Source organism: Mrakia frigida, assembly GCF_051309035.1.
Source record: "Mrakia frigida strain ATCC 22029 unplaced genomic scaffold BDY24scaffold_12, whole genome shotgun sequence".
Lineage (NCBI taxonomy): Eukaryota > Fungi > Basidiomycota > Tremellomycetes > Cystofilobasidiales > Mrakiaceae > Mrakia > Mrakia frigida.
The window spans coordinates 283,005-294,113 of record NW_027481269.1 but is presented as its reverse complement, the minus strand read 5'-3'; the positions used below and the strand labels follow the sequence as shown (position 1 = coordinate 294,113).

At 55.8% G+C, this 11,109-nt stretch overlaps 4 protein-coding genes across 4 annotated transcripts; 2 read left to right on the top strand and 2 right to left on the bottom strand.

Moving 5' to 3' along the window:
* Positions 1 to 111: 111 nt before the first annotated feature.
* Positions 112 to 2,017, bottom strand: BDY24DRAFT_33863 (uncharacterized protein). Its single transcript, XM_076637340.1, has 6 exons — positions 1,594 to 2,017; positions 1,292 to 1,465; positions 1,096 to 1,206; positions 625 to 987; positions 400 to 549; positions 112 to 321 (listed from the first exon to the last, which is right to left on the bottom strand). The coding sequence occupies exons 1-6, from the start codon at positions 1,762 to 1,764 to the stop codon at positions 193 to 195; spliced, it is 1,098 nt and encodes a 365-aa protein (XP_076497430.1). The 5' UTR covers positions 1,765 to 2,017; the 3' UTR covers positions 112 to 192.
* Positions 2,018 to 4,226: 2,209 nt separating this feature from the next.
* DCD1 (deoxycytidine monophosphate deaminase) lies at positions 4,227 to 6,483 on the top strand (the record flags this gene model as incomplete). Its single annotated transcript, XM_076644009.1, has 6 exons — positions 4,227 to 4,325; positions 4,529 to 4,747; positions 5,085 to 5,249; positions 5,427 to 5,604; positions 5,825 to 5,918; positions 6,076 to 6,483. The coding sequence occupies 6 exons, from the start codon at positions 4,227 to 4,229 to the stop codon at positions 6,221 to 6,223; spliced, it is 903 nt and encodes a 300-aa protein (XP_076497429.1). The 3' UTR covers positions 6,224 to 6,483.
* A 102-nt stretch (positions 6,484 to 6,585) lies between these two features.
* BDY24DRAFT_414478 (uncharacterized protein) lies at positions 6,586 to 7,141 on the bottom strand (the record flags this gene model as incomplete). Its single annotated transcript, XM_076643319.1, has 3 exons — positions 6,586 to 6,600; positions 6,708 to 6,845; positions 6,965 to 7,141. The coding sequence occupies 3 exons, from the start codon at positions 7,139 to 7,141 to the stop codon at positions 6,586 to 6,588; spliced, it is 330 nt and encodes a 109-aa protein (XP_076497428.1).
* A 166-nt stretch (positions 7,142 to 7,307) lies between these two features.
* Positions 7,308 to 10,957, top strand: EXO84 (exocyst subunit EXO84; the record flags this gene model as incomplete). Its single annotated transcript, XM_076643318.1, has 11 exons — positions 7,308 to 7,482; positions 7,609 to 7,908; positions 7,989 to 8,080; positions 8,171 to 8,193; positions 8,274 to 8,407; positions 8,536 to 9,033; positions 9,188 to 9,369; positions 9,455 to 9,719; positions 9,793 to 10,158; positions 10,288 to 10,418; positions 10,511 to 10,957. 11 exons carry the CDS (start codon positions 7,308 to 7,310, stop codon positions 10,955 to 10,957), a joined length of 2,613 nt encoding a protein of 870 aa, XP_076497427.1.
* Positions 10,958 to 11,109: the final 152 nt, after the last annotated feature.

Here is an 11,109-nt window from a genome sequence, read left to right as displayed (position 1 = left end):
CGACGGGCGGTGGTGGAGATTCGGTGGATGATAAGACGATGAAGGAACGAAGATACAAGACGATAAGGGCATTAAGCGAAGATAAAGTAACAGTTAAAAGTCATGTGTGTCGTAGTGATGTGAAGAATAAGAAAAGACGTGAAGAAGAAAGGAGAGTGGGAAGGGAGAGGGGAGGGAGAGGCTGAGGTTGGCTCAATGGTACGAAGGGTAGTTCCTGACGTAACCCATGAACATGTAGGGAGTGGCTCGATAGGTGTAAGGGGAGGATCGTCGAGTGAGGTGAGCGTTTGAGTCGGGAGTCGAGTAGACTCCTCGGTTTCGCTGGAGAAACAAGAAGAAGAAAAGGAAGACGAGTCAGCGACGAGCTCGACGATGAAAGAGGAAGAAAGGAGAACAAACCTGAGCTGGGAGGTTGGGAGCGTAACCCTGCTGAGCCTTGGAAGGAGTGGTGAGAGAGTAGAGGAGGACGGTGGCGTGGGTCCAGGCTTTGGAGAGGGTAGCGGCTCCGGTGGGAGGAGTGTTGAAGAGAGGGTTGGACGAGGAGGCTCCCTGTTCGCAGAAGGAGAGAGAAGCGATCTGGTCAGCTCTGAAGTCCTCCGAGAAAAGATAAAAGAGCAGACGTACGACCTGGCAGGGAGTAGCAGCGAGTGCGACCTCGACCTTGGAGTCGACGACCGGCGACGACGCCGCCGAGGGTCCTCCTCCAGAGGCAGGGATGAGTCCTTGAGCTGAAGCTTGAGCTTGGACTTGAGCTTGAACGGGGAGTCGAGAGTGGGCAAATACCTGCTGCTGCCCGATTCGGGGAGTCGTGGGAACCGCGACGTGCTGAAGTCGAGAAGAAGCAGCGACGATGGAAGCGTTCGCCTGTCGGACCGCCACGACAGCCTCGTGTCGAAGGAGCTCCCCGAGGTAGATAACGAAGGGCTGCTGCTGGGGGTGGAGTCGGTCCCAGATCTTCTCGTTGATCGAAACTCGACCGGAGGAGTCCTGGAGAACGAGAAAGAAAGAGGACAGGTCAGGTCGTTGTTGTTCGTTCGTTTGACGCCTCTTCCTTCTCTTCTCCCCGACGCAAAGCAAATGACGCGTCCAACTCACTCGTCGGCAGACGTTGGCCTTCCTGAGGATATCCATGTTGCCGTGGTACCAGTCCACCAGGCTTCGGCGATGATGAGGCTGGAGATCGAAAGGACCAGGAGTCCCAGTGTGCTGAGAGGAGGACGGAGAGAGGGAAAGAGTGAGCTCGAGTTCTAGGAGATAGAGCGAAGCAAGAATATGGAAGGGGAAGACGTACGAGACTCGCAAGACCCTGAAGGAATCGAGGAAAGTCCTGCAGAGCAGAAGGAAGGCGGTCAGAGATGAGGAGAGAAGGAAGAACGGAGGGACTCAGAGGAGGAGTCGAACTCACCTGGTAAGGGTTGTAAACGACAGAGCCGTCTCTAGCGGGAGCAGTCCTAAGGCAGGCCAGCTTAGGTAGTGAGATTGAGCGAAGATGGAGGAAGAGGAAGAAGAGTGAGCTCGATATCGAGAAGCAGTCCTCCTCCGGTTACTCGAGCTGAAGAGGGAAGGCGAGAGAGCGGAAACGCGAGGACTTACCTTGGGAGAGAGGAAGCCTTCCGTCTGAGGAGGGAGAGGAGCGACTCGTTTGGCCATCGGTGTATTCATAGGAATGTGGGTGATGGAGGAGGGAGCGTCTTGTTGAGAGGAAGGAGGAGGAGGAGCTTGGATGCGAACGAGAGCCGGCGCGTGGTGAGGAGAGGAGGACATGGCCCAGGGAGAACGAGGTGAGAGGGAGGTGAAGAGTCGACGAGAGGGAGGGTGTTCGATCTCGAAAAGAGAAGGAAGATCCGTAGGTTGTGGTGGAGTGAGAGAAGGAAGGAGGTAGGAGGGAAGAGGGAGGGAAGGGAGGGATGGGCTCGTTCGATCCGTCGTCACGAGTTCGTTTCTCCCTCAACGACCATCCCACAAAATTCCCACCGTCCCCAAATCCTCCTTCTCTCCATCAATCTACTCTTCTTCTTCTCCTCTCTCTGAGATTCAAATTTGGGTTGGAATCGGCCAAAGATCGAGGAGGAAAGTGGCGATGAAGAGGGAGGGGAGGGAAGGGAGGGAGGACGCGAGGAAGGGAGGCGGCATCGAGAGCTCGTTCTCGTCTTTCATCGATCTGAAGACAATGTTGAAGGTCAGTAAAGCATCTTGAGGCGACATGGAGAGATCTTGTGAAGTCGACTTACTAAAGTCTATCATTTTCTTCGCTCTGGGCGACTTCCAACGGACGGACCTCGGGAATGAGCTCTCCCTCCCTCCTCCTTCCTCCCACAGTCGACCTCCTTCTCGCAGATGTAAACTCCTGAGGTTACAACGAAGTGCTTATGGTAAGTCAAATCTCTCCTTGCCCTTCTATATCCTTGAAGTGGAGACGAAGACTCACAAGCTGATACCTCCTCGGTCAGGCCGCCTCTCGGCCTCTCCTCACCTCGACCTCCTTCCCTTCACTCTTCGTCTCCCATGTCGCTGCCATCCAAGCATTACCTGCATCTCAACCTCTCCTCCACCTCCCTCCCTTCTCGACTCGATTCTGACTCCTCACTCGACCCACTGAGCTCACTTTCCGTCCTACTCCCGAGCTCGACGCCCTCCGCTCCCTCCCCACTTCCCTCCCATCTCCGACTCCACATCAACAACCAGCCAGCTCCGCTCCCAACATCCCTCTCTTCAATCTCGTCTCGACATAATCCTCCCAAAAAGAAGACCAGAACGGTCTCGCTTCGCAGGAGGGTCGGGAAGCGTTTTGGAATCTGAGCTCGAGAGGAGGGAGGGCGGTCGAGGCGATGTAGATGTGTTGGTTTAGAGTTGAGGATGTTGTTGCGAGCTTGGGTCTACTGTAAGAGTGTTTCCATCCGGGGAGAGGTCTTGGAAAAGGGTCGATAGTGCTGCAGGAGTGAGGAGAAGAAGGGAGGAAAAGATGGTGAGCTCTGGCGTCGTTCCCTTCCTTGTCTCGCTCCCGGCGTCTCTCCTGCAATCACGACTCGGGCAGTTTGATGGTTGGGATGAGGAATCTTACCTTCTTCCTCTCGGTCTTTTGGTTCCTGCAGACCTCCTCGCCGTCTTCCTCTGCTCCCAAGCTCAACCCAACCTTCAGCCCTCCCTCTCGCCGGATCCGTCAGCACCCCTCCTTCCTCCTCGACTGTCGCCCTGCTCCTCGCACATCGCCTGCGACCTTCTCTCTATCTCGAGACTCGGAAAGAAGACTCACACTCTTACTCCGTCGTTTCACAACGCCCTTCGCCTTCTCAAGAGTCCTACTCGTCGACCCTCCTCTTCTCTCTTCGACGTCTCCTTCCCTCGACCTCGACCATCGCCAAAGCACCTCAGCACCACTCCCCTCGCCCTTCGCCAGTCCAACGGCATTCCCGCTCTACGCTCCTTGGTATTCGACGCATCTTCGGTGTTCGGTTCGAGAGGGAGAGGGAGTATAGTCGAGAGAAGGAAGGGAGTTCGTTGAGGTGGGCTGAATCCTCTGTTTGATCGATCCTCTCCTCCCCACTCCACAGATTTCGCTCCGGCTTCAGTCATCGTCGATTCGTGGCTACGTAGGTGCATGTCGTCTGTCTGAATGGGGAGTCGCTTGGTGGAGAGAGGGAAGAGGAGGAGGAGAGGGAAGCAGGGTCGCCGGATGGAGGGGGTTGGGCTGAACTCGCGGTTGTTTCAGCTCGAACACTCTGGCTGTTCTCGTTCTTTTGTTGATATTCTTCTTGTTTGGGTTTATTTCGTACGAAATGATATAAAGGCTTTCGATGGATCCGAGCGTATGGCGTTGAGATGGACGCGCGAAAAGTAGGGAAGGCGGCGGAGGGAGGTTGGGTTGAGATGATTCGGCTCTTGTTTTGGGGTTTGGTAGGGGAGATGGGACATGGTTGGACTAATCCACTGTACTGAGAGGGTGCTGTGTCTAGATGTAGATGTACAAGAGCGCAGACGAAGGACAGGGAAAACGGCAAGAGATGTCGATGAGGAGACACGTCGCGACTGGAGAGGGCAAACTTCCCCCTGGGGGGCTTCGCATTCAAGCCTGGATCTCACCCTTGTCTGCTTTCAGATTCACTACCAGCTCTCTACCATCAAATCTTGACGAAAGAAAACCGGGCTTCGAACGATCTCGACGTGCTGCTTTTTAACGCGACGCGTTTCGTTTCGTTCCTCCAGCGTCTTCGAGCCTACCCTCAACCATGTTCATCGCTCTCGTAGGACTCCCTCTTTCTGGCAAGGATGCCATCGCAGACTGGCTCGTCAAGAACAAGGACTTCACTCGAGTTTCGATAGATCAGGTAAGTCCTTTCCTTCCTTCTCTTTGCCCAGGGAGGAAAAAGACGAACGAAGCTCAACTTTCCTTCCTTCCCTCCTCTTCGCTTCCTCCTTCTTCCAGTCAGCAGAGGAGTCTCAGGTCAGTTTAGCTTTGCTACTATACGATATACTGCACCTCGTGTACACTCGCTGACCTTCTTCTTTTCTCTTCTACTGTGATATATAGGACGATCAACCCATCGCCTCGAGCTCAACCTCTCCTTCCTCCCCTCCTCTGGCCTTCCCTTCCGCGCTCTCCCTCCTCAACAACGCTACCAAATCATGGAGGACTAATCTCGTTACTACGGATCTACAGACGACGGACGATCTGGAAGAGTTCTTGAAGCGACCGTTCTTCCTTCTCGTAGGAGTTGAGGCAGGAGCGCTCGTTAGATGGGATCGGTTCGTTCGACCTCCCCTCCCTGCTCCTCCCTTCGAGCCTGCGCTCACGCCTCTACACACTGTATACACCCTCCAGTGCTCTCCTTCGAGATCCAACCCTCTCTCCCACCTCGCTGCAGTCCTTCCAATCCTTCCTCGCCAATCACGACTCCCTCCTCTACAACCCTCCTTCCTCCTCGTCCTCGGTCCTCCCTTCGCCGTCTCCCACCTCCTCTCTACCACCTCCCGTCCTTCTTTCTTCCACCACCCTCCAAGAGTCCAGTTCAGGAGTCGACGGACCACCCTCTCCACCCTCCAGGGCTCTCTCAACCCTCTCCATCGACCTCTCAGCCTCTCCTCAGCCTGCCTCTCCATCTCCTCCGACAGCCCTCCACGACCTCTTCGCTCTCGCCAACCTCAGGATTGTCAACAATTTTACGTCGCTCGAGGATCTATATGGGCACCTGGAGGATCTGAACTTGGAGAACACGGAGAGGGTTCGGCCGTCGTGGGATAACTACTTTATGGTGAGTTTTGAGGCTCGAGTCAGACCTCGTCGGCCTTTCCTTTCCTTCGTCTCTGTGACCCTCTCTTTCGCTTTTTATTTCACATCCCTTACGAGTTGAACTACTCTCATCGAGATCTTCTCCGTGCTGATCGACCGTTCCTCTTCTTCCTTCCCCTCGTCGTCGTTCCTTTCGCAGACCCTCGCCTCCCTAGCCTCCCTGCGTTCAAACTGCATGAAACGACGCGTCGGAGCCATCCTCGTTCGAGAGAAACGGATCGTCTCGACGGGTTACAACGGAACGCCGAGAGGGATGAGGAACTGCAACGAGGGGGGTTGCGGGAGATGTAATCGAGGAGAGGCGAGGGGAGGAGGATGTGAGTCTTTCGACGATCTCTTTCTTTCTCAGTTCCCCGTTTCGGCGTTAGATCCGAGGAGGACGATCAGGAGGACTCGAGGGTGTAGATCTCGTGCGGTAGCTGGCTGGGAGGAGTTGAGGAGCGAACGGAAGAGAGTCCAAAAACGACAAACTGACTCTCGTCTCGACGCGTCTTTCTTTCCCTCCCTTCCCTTTCCTTTCCCTCTCTTTCCATCCAGTGAACCTCTGCGTCTGCCTCCACGCCGAAGAGAACGCCCTCCTCGAAGCAGGTCGGGAGCGAGTAGGTCTCACCGCTACGCTCTACTGCAACACGTTCGTCTCCAACTTCTCCTTTCCTCCTTCTCTTTCCATCGTTCGTCGTCCATCCTCCCACCCAGACTGATCACCTCGTTCGTCCTTCTTCATCCATTCTCCCCTCCCGCTCCTCTCTACTCGGCTCCCTACCTCTCACACCCTCGCTCCGCTTCAGCTGCCCTTGCCTCCCCTGCGCCGTCAAGATCGTCCAGTCGGGAGTGAAGGAGGTCGTGTACAACCTCGCGTACGCCATGGACGAGGAGAGCGCGAGGGTGTTGAAGGAAGGTGGGGTGGAGCTGAGGAGGTGGAAGGGCGCGCCGTAGAGTCCATAGAGTCCATAGAGAGTGGGGAGGGAGGTGATTGGAATCAAAGCGACGAAGGAACGCGAAAGAGAGGGCTGAGGAAAGAATGGCGAGCATATGATATAGTTGAGAGAAGAAGATGAGAAAGGGCTAAAGCTAAGGGCTACATAAAGAGGTTGGGGAAGGGAAAATGCTACATGGTTGAGGGGGAAAGAGATGGGGAGGGCGAAGAGTCAAGAAGCTCGACGTCCTTCCCTGGGCTTCGTTCAACCTGGGCGCCGGCGAGAAAGTGTGATGTCGAAAAAAACTTGAGTGAGCGAAAAACGAGCCATCGTAGAATCAGCTCAACAAGAAGGGTGCTCAACGACGCGACGAAGACGAGCCTAGAAAGGGGAGGGCTGAAGGAGAAGAGGTGGAGGAGGGAGAGTCGATTGAAGTCGAAGCTCACCCTTGAGTTGTTCGTCTAAGCCATAATCCCCTGATGATCCTCCTGGTTCTTCTGCACGTCGAGGAGTTTGCTGAAGAGGGTTTGGTTCCATTTCTCAGCGTAGAGAGGCGAGATGGAAGAGAGGAGGTTGGACAGGGTTTCGTGCAGGATCGAAGGAGGAGGAGATGGTCCGTCAGTCGAGGCGGGAGGGAGGACCTTTGGAGAACGAAGGACGAGCGAGTGTCAGCTCGATTGAGAGAAAGATGCTATAATGCAGCCAGAGAGCTAGTCGAGATGCTAGAAAAGGAGAAAAATCCCACCTCAAACCCTCTAACGGTCAACCTGATGTCAACCTCTGTCCCTTCGAGCAAGGTGAGGGACGCTCTCGCGTCGTCGGCTGTTTCTCCCTGAGGCATGCATTGGAGGGAGAACGAGTTGATGAGACCTTGGTTGATGTCCTCAGAGAGCGAGAGAGCGAGTTCTTCGGGCGAGAACGGGGAGGGGTGGAGCATGGTCGAGTAAGTGAGCGTTGGGAGGGACCTCGAAACGAGAGACTAGAGCTCGACCTCCTTCCTCTTTCGTTTTCAAACCATCACAACAGTCAAATTCATCCCAACAGCGCGCATATATCCCCTTTGTCTCTCTCTCTTTCCCTTTCCTGAATCTCTCCTCGTTAGGATGTCCCGTCAACCCTCAGGAGGAGGTCCCAGTCAAGGCTCCTCCTCCCTCCCCGCCGTCGTCGCTTCCCTTCGAACTCGTCGTCCTTCAGCAGCAGCTCCAGCCCAACCTTCCTCTTCCAAGCTGAGGAAGAGCTCTCTAGCAGTTCCCTTACCGGATGGGAAACAACCTAAAGGTGCGCGCCCTGCTTTCCTCATCGAACGAGAACGAGAAACGCAGAGATGAATGAGCTCGGACTCTTCCTTCCCTCCCCTCCTTCGAAGCTCACTCCCTCCCTCCCTCCTTCTTCCTGCTTCTATAGATCGTAAATCTCGTATCGTATCGGACAAGATCAAGAAACGACTTTCCATGCGATACAACGACGACGTCCCCTCTGCGTCAGCTCCAGCCGTTCCCTCCCTTCCAGCAGGTCTCGCAGGCGGTCGACGTCGTCCATCAGCCGTGGGTTCTCAGCAGCAACAGCAGCAGCAGCAACAGCCCTGGAGAGAAGGAGAGTACAGCAGCGAGAGGAAGGACGGTGCGAGTGGAGCGATCGTGAGGAAGGATCCTGGGACGCTGGATATGGGTGTGTTGGGGAAGGAGGGCTACGATCCCGAGGCTTGTGAGCCCGCTCTCACTTCGCTCGTTTCGCTGCTGTGAGGGTCGAAGCTGAGCCTTGAACTTGGGTACGGGTAAACTTAGACATCAAGACCAAGTTGGCAGGAGCGACGAACGAGGAGATCAAGGCTTTCGCGGCTGCGTTGGAGGCGAGCAAGGCTGCTACTTCGACGGATGTACGTCTCGTCTTCCTTCCCTCGTCTCTTTTTCTTTTCCTTGTCCTCTCGAGACGTCAAGCTAACCTCTCCTTGGGCTGTTCGCTGCAGCTCCAACGCAATGTGTTCAAAAAGTTCGTCCTTCTCGGCTCGCTCGGGTTGTTGTTGCGTTCGTCGAAACTGACGCGTCTCACTTCTTTCTTTGTTGAATCAGCTACGCCGAGTTCGTCGTTATTTCGAAGGAGATCGCTACCCTCGAGAACGACATGCTGGAGCTGAAGGATCTGCTGGGAGAGTGGAAGGGAGTTCCGGAAGCGTTGGTTGGGTTGGAGGATCCGAGTCTTGGAGGTGAGTTGGATTCGCTTCGTATCTCCTCTGTTCGAGTCCTCGAAACGCGTCCATCCCTTCGACCCTTCACTGCCACAACTCTTCAGACTCCCAAAGCTGATATTTTTCTCCTCCTTCTTCTCCCTAAGCTCGCAAACCCGACTCCTCCTCCCTCTCCCACTCCACCTCCTCCGCCTCCCGCCGTTCCTCCATCCTCGACCTCCAAACCCTCTACCGCACCCAGATCACAACCCTCTGGTCCTCCGTCTCAGGCTCTCAAAAATTCGTACCTCTCATCCCAGGCCGCCACGTCGTCGCCGAAGCCTCCACCTTCGTCGAACTCAATCCTGCGACGTACAAGGTCAAAGGGCCCGTGAGGATTTTCGTGCTGGATGATCTGGTGCTTGTGGCGAGTATTAGGAAGAATAGGCTTGGTGGAAGCATTAGTGGGCGAGGAGGAGGTGGAGGTGGAGAAGAGGGTGGGGAGGGGGGAGGTGGGGCGAGTAGGAACGGGAGTGTTAGTTCGAGGAGTGGGAAGAACGGAGGGGAGGAGGGCGGGAGTGGGAGTGGAGGAGGAGGGACGTTGGTGGCGGAGAGGTGCTGGGTGCTGACGGAAGTGACGGTGGTGGATGCTAAGGATTCGGGAGGTGAGTCTTCCTCTGCCTGTTCGAACGAGAGCGGGACGCGTCTTTCGACTCACCTCGTTCCCTCGTCGACCGACCTAAATCCTTTCTCCGTGATTCCTCCGCTGACTCTCCCCTTCCTTCGACTTTCCCCTTCGTGTTATTTCTGATGCAACAGACCTCACCAACGCCGTCAAGATCCGTCGAGGCAAGGAAACGTCCATCTTCCGAACCGAACGCAACGAGGACAAGAGAGCTCTCCTCGCCAGCTTCAGGCAGGTCGCCGAGGCTCTGGCGAACAAGAAGAGGAACCAGATTGAGAAGGAACAGGAAAGGAGACGATCGATGTGGCAAGGGGAGGTGAGTCCAGCGCGTCTCTCGCTCGTTTTCTTCTCAGTCGAAGCTGACTCCTCTTTTTCCTTGCCCTTTCCTCGTCATGGCGTAGGTCCCCGCAGGACTCTCAGCACCTCCACCGATGCCATCAGGAGGAGGTCCAGGAGGATTCAACAACATGCCTGGGTCGAGGAGCTCGTTCGTTGACCTGGGAGGGTTCGGAGGAGTCATGTCGGGAGGAGGAGTTGGAGGAGCAGGAGGAATGGGAGGAGACGCTCAGGGAAGGAACCTCAGGTGGATCGACGACTTTGGTGACGAGTTGGCTGTCTCAGTTGCTATCAGGGACTGGAATGAGTCGGTTTCTTTGGTCGAGAAAGGTGGGTTTTCGACGCGTCTTTTCGAGATCGAACCTTCGCTGACTCTCCTCCTCCCTTCGCTCCTCTCTCCCAGCCAAAACCCGCCTCCAACCCCTCCTCCTCTCCGACCCTCCAACCGCTCTCCTTCTCCGTCAGAAACTTCTCCCTCTCCAAACCTCCCTTCTCGCCTCGCTCTGCTACGAACTCTCCTCGCCCACCCTCCGAAAGCACTCCCTCGCCCACCTTGTCTCCCTCTTCTACCGGCTCGACCAACCCGATCTCGCTCAGACCACTTTCCTCAAAGCGAGGAGCGAGGTGTTGAGGAAGAGGGTGAGGACGATCAAGTTCGAGGGGGACATCAGTCTCTATGTGAACGAGTTGGCGGTGGTCAGCTTCATGGGGGTGAAGCATACGAGCGATTGGTACCTGCCTGCGTTCAAGGAGAGTGGGATGGCTAGTGGTGAGTTCTGATGGAGTTTCTAGGGGGACGGGCTTGGGTTGGGTTGAGGATGGGAGAAGAGACAGAGGGAACGGGAACGACGAACTGACGCGTCTGTTTCCATCCTTTCTTTGCGCTTTGACGATGTAGGTCTCGTCACTTGGGCCAAAGAACAGATCGAAATTTTCGCAGGCATGTTCCGACGACAAGTCTACGGCTCGGACGTCGATCCCTCCGTCGTGGAGGAGGCTCTGGAGGCAACGAGGATTCAGTCGAAGAAGGTTCGTGTCCTCATTTCTCTCTCCCATCCCTTCTCACCCCCCCCGTCTGACACCGACTCCCATCCCTTCTCTCTTTGCGACCTCTCTCCCAGCTTCTCTACGACATAGGCCTCGACCTCACCTTCCTCCTCCGCTCCCTCCTCTCCGACCCACGCTTCCCTTCCTCCTCCTTCGCTTTCAACCAACCCACTTCCACCTCCTCTTCCTCCTCCTCTTCGTCTCGAATCCCAACCACCACACCCATCCTCGAAGCCTACCGAACTCCTCAAGTTCCTCAGCAGCAGGATACGCCCAAACTTCCCTCCTCCTTACCGGCTCAGCCTCCAACAACGTCGCTTCCTCCCACGTCGACGCCTGAGGGAGCAGCGAGACCTACAAGTGGAGGAGTACCCCCGCCGAGACCGCCTAGAAGGGAGAGGAGACCTGAGGGGGTGATGCCGCCGGCCGCTGCTGCTGGAGAAAACGGTGGTGGGGAGAGGGAGAGAGAACGAACGACGACGACGACGACGACGACGACGACGAGGGAGGGTCAGTTTTAGAGCGGGGAGGACGAGGTTGATATTTTACTCTACGACTTGTTTCGGTTCGTTTTACCTTACGATAATTCTGCTCTGCTTTGCTTTTCGAGCCGTGGGTCGTACAGGGAAAGAAAGAGCCGGAGGTCTCAGGACGTGTCTGGAGCAGAGCGCCG